Source organism: Petromyzon marinus, chromosome 72 (genome assembly GCF_048934315.1).
Source record: "Petromyzon marinus isolate PM22_M1 ecotype Great Lakes invasive population chromosome 72, UKy_Petmar_22M1.pri1.0, whole genome shotgun sequence".
Taxonomy (NCBI): domain Eukaryota; kingdom Metazoa; phylum Chordata; class Hyperoartia; order Petromyzontiformes; family Petromyzontidae; genus Petromyzon; species Petromyzon marinus.
The window spans coordinates 8,209,775-8,222,321 of record NC_133738.1 but is presented as its reverse complement, the minus strand read 5'-3'; the positions used below and the strand labels follow the sequence as shown (position 1 = coordinate 8,222,321).

The 12,547-nt window shown below is 45.2% G+C and overlaps 2 protein-coding genes across 3 annotated transcripts in view; both read left to right on the top strand.

The window, feature by feature from the left end:
- LOC116957341 (uncharacterized) overlaps positions 1-12,495 on the top strand; it is a 76,596-nt gene extending 64,101 nt beyond the window's left edge. Inside the window, exon 5 of one of the 2 annotated variants that reach the window (XM_076055796.1) lies at positions 6,471-12,495. In XM_076055796.1, the coding sequence (XP_075911911.1) occupies positions 6,471-8,079 (1,609 nt within the window). In that variant the 3' untranslated portion in view covers positions 8,080-12,495. Of the gene's footprint in view, positions 1-6,418 lie in introns of both variants that reach the window. The other variant, XM_076055789.1, reaches the window with a different exon arrangement.
- LOC116957340 (uncharacterized) overlaps positions 1-12,547 on the top strand; it is a 39,853-nt gene that overhangs the window by 1,364 nt on the left and 25,942 nt on the right. The window lies entirely within an intron of this gene.

The following is a 12,547-nucleotide window of genomic DNA, read 5'->3' as shown; positions in this document are numbered from 1 at the left end:
GTGATGGAGTTAGGGACTCTTTTTCTGTACCTGGAGACTTTCATCCTGAGGAGGATCCTTACATACGTTCCAAAAGAATAAAGCACCTGCCTGGATATTTCATGTCATCCAACATTCTGCCTGCTCGCCTCTTAATGAGTAATCAGGCAGTTCTACAAGTGGTAAAGGAGCTTTCATACTTGGTTAATGTGTCACGACCAGCTCTTGTTTGGCAGCTAAAGTCTCAATTCAAGTTAGTCGAGCAGCATTCTTTAATTAGACTGTCTAACATGGTGAGGAAGCTGCCTGGGCCGTTGCTCCATACAAATCACTGAATCTTCTTGCCCACAGCTATGACCCCTTTCTCTGTGGATGTGAAATGTGGACTCCTTTAAAGAACCATTTGTGCTGGCTTATACAATTAAGGCTGGCCTGCCTATGATTCATCTATTGAGCCAGACTTGATGGTATTCAAAGCTTACAAATCCCTGAGATATCCATACAGAATATAATCAATGAGCCTCTTTGGCAGGCGAGGCTGCATTCGTTGGTCATGAATCCCGCATGCTCAGAAACTGCATGCTCAAGCAGCGGAAGTTAGTTCAGATACGACGGACTAAACGGGTATGGCATGGGCTAGAGAAGAGATTGGAAGATGTGGAGGTGATCAGACTTGCCGATGACTGGTACCAGGAGTGTGAAGATCGGCCTCTGTGGAGGATGCCTGTGAAGGATGCTGCAGGGTAGTTGGAGGCATTCGTCCTGCAACATCGAGGTCAGAGGAGTGACACATCAATGGGTGGAGCGCTGGGTGCCTAAAATGCAGCAAGTTGGCACAGTGGTTAGCACAGGTGGTGCATCTGCCAGTCATCTCAGTCATCCCTTAACACCTGGATCATTCCCATGACCTACTGGCAAGTGCTCCACACTTACATGGCCTCAGTTCGCACCTATCATGGCATGACCACTGATGATGTTACAACTAGAGGCCGACCGAAATTCGGTTTCGGCCAAAAGTAAATTTTTAACTTTCGGTTTACTGTCGCTTTCGGCCGAAAATAAATTTTTAACTTTCGGTCTGGTTTCGGTTTCGGCCGAAACTGATGTTGACTTTCGGTCGTTAACCGAAGATCTATTTTTAGAATATAACGCTAGTGCTAAGTCTATCAGCCGGTCAGTCGGCACTAGGCAATCTTATGCGATAGGCTGCATACAGTGAGGAAAAAAAAGTATTTGATCCCCTGCTGATTTTGTACGTTTGCCCACTGACAAAGAAATGATCAGTCTATAATTTTAATGGTAGGTTTATTTGAACAATGATAGACAGAATAACAACAACAAAATCCAGAAAAACGCATGTCAAAAATGTTATAAATTGATTTGCATTTTAATGAGGGAAATAAGTATTTGACCCCCTCTCAATCAGAAAGATTTCTGGCTCCCAGGTGTCTTTTATACAGGTAACGAGCTGAGATTAGGAGCACATACTCTTTGGTTCTATTCGGTAAAGTCACTTAGGTAAAAAATAAAACAACAAAAATCACGATGTTTTGGCCACAACACAAGTGGCCTTCATCACGTGAAGGGACCATGCTGTCATGAGGACAGGGTTGGAGTGAAAACAGCCAAGCCCAAGTCGCGTCCTTTAAACTGTGTGGGAGGAAACAAAACGCTTTGACAAAGGAATTAGCATAAAAATGAGCATGATGTACGTAGGAGGTACATGATGGACCAGGCGTGGGGGGACCATGATGGACCAGGCGCGGGGAGGGGGGGAGTTTACGTAATGTTGGTGTGGAGAGAAATAATCAGCTGTGAAAGTTTGGGATACCACTACTTGAAAAAATATACTGTACCATTGAAAATTAGTTTAATGTTTGGTTTGATTTAGAACATCTTTCCAATGATTGCTTAATTTGAAACCATCCTCTCGGTTGAAATTGTGTCTGTGTTTGTAAATCTGAATAGCCTCGTAGACAAATCTCTGATGATAACCTATGGGTTTGCAAAGGACCTTGGTATCGGAGAAAACTATATCGTGATCACCCACAGCGTTGTAACATTGATCAGCTACGGCAGAAGAATTCGTTCTGCCGTGTTTCAAATCTGATTTGTGCTCGCGAATTCGATCAGAGACATGTCGCTTCGTCTCCCCGATATAGCAATCACCACAAGTGCAGCTCAATTTGTAAACCCCGGGGTACTGTAAGTCAGGAACGACATCCTTCATGGATGGGATCAGGTCACGGATTTTGTGTACTGTATTGAACCGGACCAGGATCTTGTGTTTGTTTAGAATTTTGGAGATCTTTTTAGTAACGCCTGCTATATATGGTAGTGTGATGGTTAAAGGGTTAAAGGGAGTGCTTCTAATCTCAGCTTGTTACCTGTATAAAAGACACCTGTCCACAGAAGCAATCAGTCAATCAGATTCCAAACTCTCCACCATGGCCAAGACCAAAGAGCTCTCCAAGGATGTCAGGGACAAGATTGTAGACCTACACAAGGCTGGATTGGGCTACAAGACCATTGCCAAGCAGCTTGGTGAGGAGGTGACAACAGTTAGTGCGATTATTTGCAAATGGAAGAAACACAAAAGAACTCCCTCGGCCTGGGGCTCCATGCAAGATCTCACCTCATGGAGTTGCAATGATCATGAGAACGGTGAGGAATCAGTGCAGAACTACACGGGAGGATCTTGTCAATGATCTCAAGGCAGCTGGGACCATAGTCACCAAGAAAACAATTGGTAACACACTACGCCGTGAAGGACTGAAATTCTGCAGCGCCCGCAAGGTCCCCCTGCTCAAGAAAGCACATATACATGCCCGTCTGAAGTTTGCTAATGAACATCTGAATGATTCAGAGGACAACTGGGTGAAAGTGTTGTGGTCAGATGAGACCAAAATGGAGCTCTTTGGCATCAACTCAACTCGCCATGTTTGGAGGAGGAATGCTGCCTATGACCCCAAGAACACCATCCCCACCGTCAAACATAGAGGTGGAAACATGCTTTGGGGTTTTTTTTTCTCCTAGGGGGATAGGACAACTTCACCGCATCAAAGGCACAATGGACGGGGCCATGTACCGTCAAATCTTGGGTGAGAACCTCCTTCCCTCAGCCAGGGCATTGAAAATAGGTCGTGGATGAGTATTCCAGCATGACAATGACCCAAAAAACACGGCCAAGGCAACAAAGGAGTGGCTCAAGAAGAAGCACATTAAGGTCCTGGAGTGGCCTAGCCAGTCTCCAGACCTTAATCCCATAGAAAATCTGGGGAGGGAGCTGAAGGTTTGAGTTGCCAAACGTCACCCTCGAAACCTTAATGACTTGGAGAAGATCTGCAAAGAGGAGTGGGACAAAATCCCTCCTGAGATGTGTGCAAACCTTGTGGCCAACTACAAGAAACGTCTGACCTCTGTGATTGCCAACAAGGGTTTTGCCACCAAGTACTAAGTGATGTTTTGCAGAGGGGTCAAATACTTATTTCCCTCATTAAAATGCAAACAAATTTATAACATTTTTGACATGCGTTTTTCTGGATTTTTTTGTTGTTATTCTGTATCTAACTGTTCAAATAAACCTACCATTACAATTATAGACTGATCATTTCTTTGTCAGTGGGCAAACGTACAAAATCAGCAGGGGATCAAATACTTTTTTCCCTCACTGTATGTAGTGGCCTTATGATGACGGAGACTGTTGACTTGAGGCAACACCTATTTATTACAAATACTTCAACAGTAGCGACCTTGACACTTGAAGAGGTAACGGCCTCTTCACCCGTTCTATATAGAGGGAAGTGTTCCCCGAGTTAATGTCCATGTGAACTCCCTACCTCCCTCTATTCTAGTCCTCCCCACTGGAGGCTAACTGACCTGGCCTAGCTTCGGCGCAGGTCTCGACCACCAGCCACACGAGTCCGGCCCTTAGAAGGACATTGGCCCTCGCGGTTCTGGGGTCGCACCTTGGCTTGCTCTGCCCGGCCCTGAAAATGGCAGCGAGTCAGAGGAGTTCCAGGGTCTGGCTAGTCAGTCTTCTCTCTTCACTGGCTCTTCGTCTTGGCTTGGTTGAACTGCCCTCTCTGCTCTCTGGGTCCCACCGTTTATACAATTTCTCACTGAGGGGCAGGTTTCTGTGGGATCCTACAGACCCCCAAGTCCCTTCCCCTCAGGAGGCCCTGGACCCACATCACACACAACCGCCCACAACCGGTTTGTACCGCTTCCCAGAGGGGCGGGGTCCTGTGGGATCCTACAGACCCCACAGCCCCCTCCCCTAAGAAGGCTGGTCCGAGATGACACACTCACCCTCACAGGTAAGTATTGTAAGTCGCCCGGTTTGGTGTGTGCATGCTCCACCACCACCACCACACATACACACACACACATCAGCAGCAGCAGCTTGCGAGCGAGGTTACAGCCGCAACCATGGTCTGGGGCCGTCAATAAATGACGTCACGCACCTAAGGGGGGGGGGGGGGGGGTGGCAGCGACTGCGTAGCGATTCGCGTGCTGCGCTACGAACCCGGCGCCCCGAGTTCGATTCCCGCTCACGGCCGGTAACGATTATTTGAACCGGTCCTGGGCGACTCAGCCTCAAACGAGTAAGTGATGTGGTGTGTCAATCGCCACTGGGGATACAAGGGCGGCCGGCCGTGGTGCTGGCCACCCACCCCCTTGTGTGCCATGCAGTGCCGGCCTTCATAGGTGCTCGCTAACAGCACTTGCCTCCTACAGTCTCACAGGCTACATGGGGATCTTTGTCTTTAGCCTATGTGTGTGGGGGGCGGGGCAGCGACTGCGTAGCGATTCACGCGCTGTGCTAGGAACTCGGCGGTCCGAGTTCGATTCCCGCTCACGGCCACCACCGGTGACGATTATTTGAACCGGTCCTGGGCTACCCCTAGGTCGACTCAGCCTCAAACGAGTAAGTGGTGTGGTATGTCAATATCGCCACTGGGGAGACAAAGGCGGCCAGCCGTGGTGAATCCAAGTCCCTGGCGAAGCCGGGTAGTTAAATCTAGTATTTCATAAATCTTGTGTTCGGTTACTTCGGTTATATACCTTTCTGTTTCGGTTTTGGTCGCAAGTGTAGTAAAATTTTCGGTTTCGGCGTCGGTTTCGGCCGAAAGTGTAGTTAAACTTTCGGTTTCAGCTTCGGTTTTGGCCGAAAGTAAATTTTTTACTTTCGGTCTGGTTTCGGTTTCGGCCAAAACCAGAAATTCAGTTTCGGTCGGCCTCTATTTACTACCAACTAGTGGTGAAGCGTGGCTGTTTCCTTCATGTAATCTGTTGATGATTCATGTGAAACTTATCTGTATGTAAGAGTGTATCTACATGGGGAGCGGAGGTACATTTGTTCGTGCACTGCATTATGGAGCCAACATTCAGAGTTCTATTATTGCTGAGAGCAGACATGATTGACAAGTGATAGCTTAATTTATTGTAGGCCTCTGCTGGGTTGATCCTAGGTTAAGTACTTGATGAAGAGTATAAGCATCTGTACCTAGCAGATGAAGGCAGCCAGGCGTGGTTTTAGTCACAACACCACCTTCATCGTTCCAGTGCATTAGAGTGTAAAGTTTTTATTTGCTGTAAAGTATGTGGACCATATTAAACACCTAAGTTTAATCAAAGCAGTGTTTTTTTTATTACACCTGTAAAGAAGCTCCTTGGAGACATCCATTTTCAGGGAAGTAGGGCTTTATTTCGCCGAATGTATATACAGTCCAAGTGTAACGACTGCCACACTCGTAATTGCTATGGCTATCTTCAGCCCCGACGGTTTCCACCAAGTTGATACCTAAACAGTCAACCCCGATGGTTCCTACAGTCGGCCCCAACGTCGTCCACCTCTGGTCGTCAATTAGTCCCCGAGTAAGCGCCCCGACCGCGGGCCTCGCTCCACCTTATATACTCGCTCGGCCCCGCCCCTATCAGACAGTGCCCCCCCCCCCCCACTGTATGATAATGCTTCCAGTACTTTCCGGTCACCTGATTCCAATCACAACGCCCGCCTTCTAGAACCTTCTCTTGTACAGTCCCTGACACATGGAACGTTTCATATTCTTGGAAAATACAGCACACCATTTGCTATTTTTATCAAACTTTTGTAATAGTTAACATTTCTTCAATAGCCAGCTACAACCAAAATTCTGTATGTAGAGTTATGGGTTATCATTGATATTAAATATACTAGGGCCTCCAGGCATTATACTGACCACTTGCCTGCTATGCCAATCCAAGAGCTGATTGTCAATAGTGGCAAATGCCTTAAAACAGCCTGTGTGTTGTATTGGGGGTGATTTTTTTTATTTCTCATGAATGTTTGAGTGTTCTTGTCTATGTAATATGTGAATATCACGTGAGACTGTGTATATATGTATGTCTCTATGCTGACATACATTGTATGGATATTACTGTTTTGTGTCTGCAGCTGCCAGTTCCTCTGCCACTTTGCTGTACATAATTGGTCAAATGGAGCGAAGACAATCAGCAGGAGAGAAACCATTCAAGTGCACTGTGTGTGGGAAGGCGTTTGCACATTCATCAAGTCTTCGGGTCCACCAGAGAACACACACGGAAGAGAAACCCTTGAAGTGCACTGTGTGTGGGAAGGCATTTGCAATGTCATCACATCTTAAAAGACACCAGAGAAGACACACAGGAGAAACACCCTTCAAGTGCACTATATGTGAGAAGGCCTTTGCACAGTCATCACATCTTAAAACACACCAGAGAATACACACAGGAGAAACACCCTTCAAGTGCACTATGTGTGGGAAGGCGTTTGCACATTCATCACTTCTTAAAAGTCACCAGAGAATACACACAGGAGAAACACCCTTCAAGTGCACTGTGTGTGGGATGGCATTTGCAATGTCATCACATTTTAAAACACACCAGAGAAAACACACAGGAGAAACACCCTTCAAGTGCACTGTGTGTGGGAAGGCGTTTGCATATTCATCACTTCTTAAAAGTCACCAGAGAATACACACAGGAGAAACACCCTTCAAGTGCAGTGTGTGTGGGAAGGCATTTGCAAATTCATCACGTCTTAAAAGACACCAGAGAATACACACAGGAGAAACACCCTTCAAGTGCACTGTATGTGGGATGACCTTTGCTCAGTCATCACATTTTAAAACACACCAGAGGATACACACAGGAGAAAAACCCTTCAAGTGCACTGTGTGTGGGAAGGCGTTTGCAGATTCATCACATCATAAAAGACACCAGAGAATACACACAGGAGAAACACCCTTCAAGTGCACTGTATGTGGGAAGGCATTTGGAGAGTCATCATTTCTTAAAAGCCACCAGAGAATACACACAGGAGAAAAACCCTTCAAGTGTACTTTGTGTGGGAAGGCATTTGCACGGTCATCAACCCTTCAGGGCCACCAGAGAACACACACGGGAGAGAAACCCTTCAAGTGCACTGTGTGTGGGAAGGCGTTTGCAGAGTCATCACATCTTAAAATACACCAGAGAAGTCACACAGGAGAGACACCCTTCAAGTGCACTGTGTGTGGGAAGGCCTTTGCAAAGTCATCACATTTTAAAACACACCAGGCAACACACACAGGAGAAACACCCTTCAAGTGCACTGTCTGTGGGAAGGCGTTTGCACATTCATCATATCTTAAAAAACACCAACGAACACACACAGGAGAAAAACCCTTCAAGTGCACTGTGTATGAGAAGGATTTTCGACAGTTAGGGGATCGAAACAAGCATCAAACCATTCATCAGGAAATTAATCTGAAATCGGCTTGTGAAATTCAAAGTCCTGCAATGAGTCCATCCCTCATGAAACAAGAACCAGAAAAACATTTGAGATATTCAACGTGGCCAGGAGAGAAGGCGAAATGTCAAGAAGTAAAAATTAAATTTGAATCGGTGAAGGTGAAGAGCGAAGAAGTAATGGTAAAGAGTGAAGTGATAGTGAAATGTGAGGATGAAGATTCAACTCCAAAATCCGACCTTCACGTCGATGGAGGCAGCGTAAAGCTAGAGGAGACTGTGGACTCTGAAGCAGAGCGAGGCAACTCCCAGCAATTTGTGGATGTGGAGGTGTGGTTGGATTTTTAAGGCAATAGTGAGTCAAATGGAGACCAAGTAGATATGCATCATTGAGCTTAGGATAAATAAGTTCCATTTCATTCACAGGCCTTTCCCATCATAGAGGTGTTTTGGGTTAGATCGCATAAATATATAAATTTGTAGTTAAAACCCGACACAGCCAACTAGTAAGGATTGCCACGTAAACAGAACATGCCAATTCGTCACGAGTACAGCACACCGGTGTGTTGGAGAGCCAAGCCACAACATTTACAATCTGAGTACGACTTTTCGCCAGTCATTACAACTAGCTTCATCAGGCGTCACCCAGATTTGTGCCTTTCCCATTGCAAGGGTTTAACCTCCAAGTAGTCAATAGAGGCAGCGTGAAGCTGGAGGGGGCTACGGACTGAGAGAGAGTGAAATGAAACCCAACAGTTTGTGGAGGTGGACTTGTTGGAGGATGCAGAGTAGGAGTGGCCAGCATGTGTGGACTTGGAGGTTGGGTAGATCTGTAAGCAGGAGCGGGAGACAACAAAGCTCCAGAGCATTCAATGTGTTATAATAATATTTGGATTAATAATTGGCGCTTGCATAAATGTTTTATTTCTTTCTCAATCGTTCGACGGCTAGTCCAAGTGGCAGCTGTCCCTTTGTGGTACAAGGTGACTCAGTACCGACCTGCACGTGGACATAGTCTGCCAGTAGGGTGGAGCGATGATTGATGTGTAACCCCAGTTGGGTAATTTATGGCTAATCTTTCGAATCTGACAAATTTTGACCCTGACACCATGAATGTTGAACATCCACTGTAAGCAGATGGTGCATATTTTTGGTCAATATTGCTGCAGTAATCATGAGGGCTGCCAGACAGATGTGAACTATGAACCTCTTTAAACAAATATCAACCGTGCTATCACTTGGCTTTTCTCATTCTAAGAATGCATACAAGTGTAGGCATCCATTCAGAGATCAGTGTACAGTAAAGGCGCTGTAATGTGATGCAGTATATTTCAATGCAATAGTTCATTGTTGGAGATGTGTCTCTTGATAATTTAGAGTTATAATTTTAACACGTATGATCTGATTTAGAGCATATACAGCAAAAGCTCTTATCCAGCATCCATGGGGAATCGAGGGTGCCATTTCATCAAATGTACTGGTTATCTGAAAGGTATACTTCATGTTTCAGCAAATTTCTCAAGTATAAAACATTTTTCAACGAATAAATGAAGCATACAATTTAACTATGGCATTCAAAATAATTAACTCTTTTACAGAGGTACTCACGAGTCAATTGTATAGCATTCTAAGTTTATTGTAGAGAAGCAATGGTGCTGTTTAGATTACAGTGTATAGTGCAGTACTGTATTACAAGTACAGTGAAACAATTAGGTTAGGCAGCTCAAAACACGATCACACTAGTGGATTGCAGATGATTGCAATTGCGACTCTATTAGCGCCACCACTCAGCAACGTCCTAAAGCAGGCTGCAAGATGCCAGAATTTTTCTTGATACTTGAAGGAATATTTATATTACAGATGCCGGTTAATAGAGCATTCCGGATGGTCAAGTACGTGATAGCAGAGTTGTTGCTGTATGTACCATTTGTTATAAAATGGTCAAAAATTGAATGTCCTAAATATACAAACGTTTGCTTTGACAGTAACCTGTGCAGAACATTTACATGACTGCTGTTGTTCATGTGATGCAGGGTTAAAGGTATTTTTTGTAGCTTAGAAACCATATACCCGACTCATTTTTGTCTTCAAAATCACGAATATAGTATATACAAGGGAAAACACTGAAATATTACATAAAGGAGAGATTTTCTCTACAACGCTAATTATGTTGTCTTTTCATACCTAATGAACATTATTTTTTTGTCTGTCTGCGTACGCCTATCCTTAACTGACAAACTGTTGGGTTTACGTTTCAACAAAGTACACATACAACAAACTATGCCCCAGACAAAAACTCGCGATTTTTTTTTGCCCTTGGTCCAATGTAAACTAATAAAATCACACTAACAATGTACGCTGATCGTAATGATAACTTTGACCATGTGCCAAAGCACGCATCTGCACATACATGGAAACGCCAACTGGCACTTGCCCCTAGCAACACAAACAAGCTTTCTGAGCGGCAACGGGAGGGAGGTTCTTCACGTACAAAATGGCAACAAACATCAAGCACAGTTACTGCTGCACAATCGCGCTGAGATAAATCCTGAACAGTGTGATGTCCTCTTCTCCCCCTCCCCGCCCCAATGTGTATGGACTTCTGTTGTGAAAGCAGGTACCACCACAGTCAGTATGCACTGCTGTAATCATAACAGGTACCACCACACTCATAGCAGGTACCACCACAATCTGCAATGCTGTAATGATAGCAGGTACCACCACACTCAATATGCACTGCTATAATCTTAGCAGGTATCACCACAATATGCACTGCTGTAATCACAGCAGGTATCTACCACACTCAATATGCACTGCTGTAATCATAGCAGGTACCACCACAATATGCACTGCTGTAATCATAGCAGGTACCACCACAGTCAATATGCACTGCTGTAATCTTAGCAGGTACCACCACAGTCAATATACACTGCTGTAATCATAGCAGGTACCACCACAATATGCACTGCTATAATCTTAGGTACCACCACAGTCAATATGCACTGCTGTAATCATAGCAGGTACCACCACAATATGCACTGCTATAGTCTTAGCTACCACCACAGTCAATATGCATTGCTGTAATCATAGCAGGTACCACCACAATATGTACTGCTGTAATCATAGCAGGATACCACCACGGTCAGTATGCACTGTTGTAATCATAGCAGGTACCACCACAGTATGTACTGCTGTAATCATAGCAGGATACCACCACAGTATGCACTGCTGTAATCATAGCAGGTACCACCACAATATGCACTGCTGTAATCATAGCAGGTACCACCACAATATGTACTGCTGTAATCATAGCAGGATACCACCACGGTCAGTATGCACTGTTGTAATCATAGCAGGTACCACCACAGTATGTGCTGCTGTAATCATAGCAGGATACCACCACAGTATGCACTGCTGTAATCATAGCAGGTACCACCACAATATGCACTGCTGTAATCGTAGCAGGATACCACCACAGCCAGTATGCACTGCTGTAATCATAGCAGGTACCACCACTGTCGGTATGCACTGCTGTCGTGAAAGCACGTACCACCACAGTCGGTATGCACTGCTGTAGTGATAGCACGAACCACCACAGTAAGTATGCAATGCTGTAATCATAGCAGGTACCACCACAGTATGCACTGTTGCAGTGACAGCAGGTTTCACCACAGTTTGCACTGCTGTTATAGCAGGTACCACCACAGCCAGTATGCACTGCTGTAGTGATAGTAGATACTGCTATCGAGTTGGTAGATACTAAAACCGTATATACCACTATGGTCAGTAAATACTACTATACAGTCAGTAGCTACTACTGGCTCAGTAGATAGTACTGTACAGTCAGATACAACTACAAAGTCAATAGATACTACTTACTCTGTTGTGTGTAGGTATATATACCTACGCGGAGGTAAATATATTTTTTGAGGGGGTGGGTCGACAATTTTCGAAAAACTTTTAGATAAACTATTTACCCCACACTTTCTATAACTTTTTGGACTTTTGCAAGCTTATAATTTTGTTGGTGGAGAAATTGACAAATGGCCCACCGGGCTTTCACAATAGCTTAGCATCTGTGTATGTATATGTAAGGTTTTTAAAGAATATTTGAAATATTTTTTTCGCCCGGGCAATGCCGGGTACTTCCCGCTAGTAACCTATGTGTCCTGACTTTTTAGCCACCTTTTATAACATTAACCGTATGTCTCCTGAATTTTGGCCCACCCAGTATAATCACCCTATGCATCTTGACTTCTGGGCTACCCTGTAAAACAATTACCCTCTGTCTCCTGACTTTTGAGCCATCCTGTATAATGTTAACCCTATGTTTCCTGACCGTTGGGCCATCCATTATAATAACCCTGTGTGTCCTGACTTTTAGGCCTCCCTGTGTAGAGGAGTACTGCGGGGACCCAACGAGGGGCAACTGTGGGAAGGGGTTCAAGCAGAAAGGGGAGTGCCAGAAGGCAGAGAGAGAGAGGAGCGTAAGGAGAAAGACCCCAAGTAAAAGGGAGGAGCTCGGGCTAAGGGGATAAAAGGGGAACCTGGACGGAAGGGGAGTGAAAGAGAGAGGAGCCAGGTAGCAGGGAAAAAGGCTCCTGGGCCGGAGAGACAAAGGAGGCTACAAGTGGATGAGTATGGGGTGCCTGGACGAAAGTCGAGGGAGTCAGGAGAGAGGGCGAGAGTCGGGGAGTAGGGGGTACTCGAGACAGGAGTGCGGATGTCGATGTGAATAAACGGCAAGCAGCCCTGAACATTCTACCCTGGTCTCCGTCTAAGTCTGTAATCACACCTGTATAACAATAACCCTGTC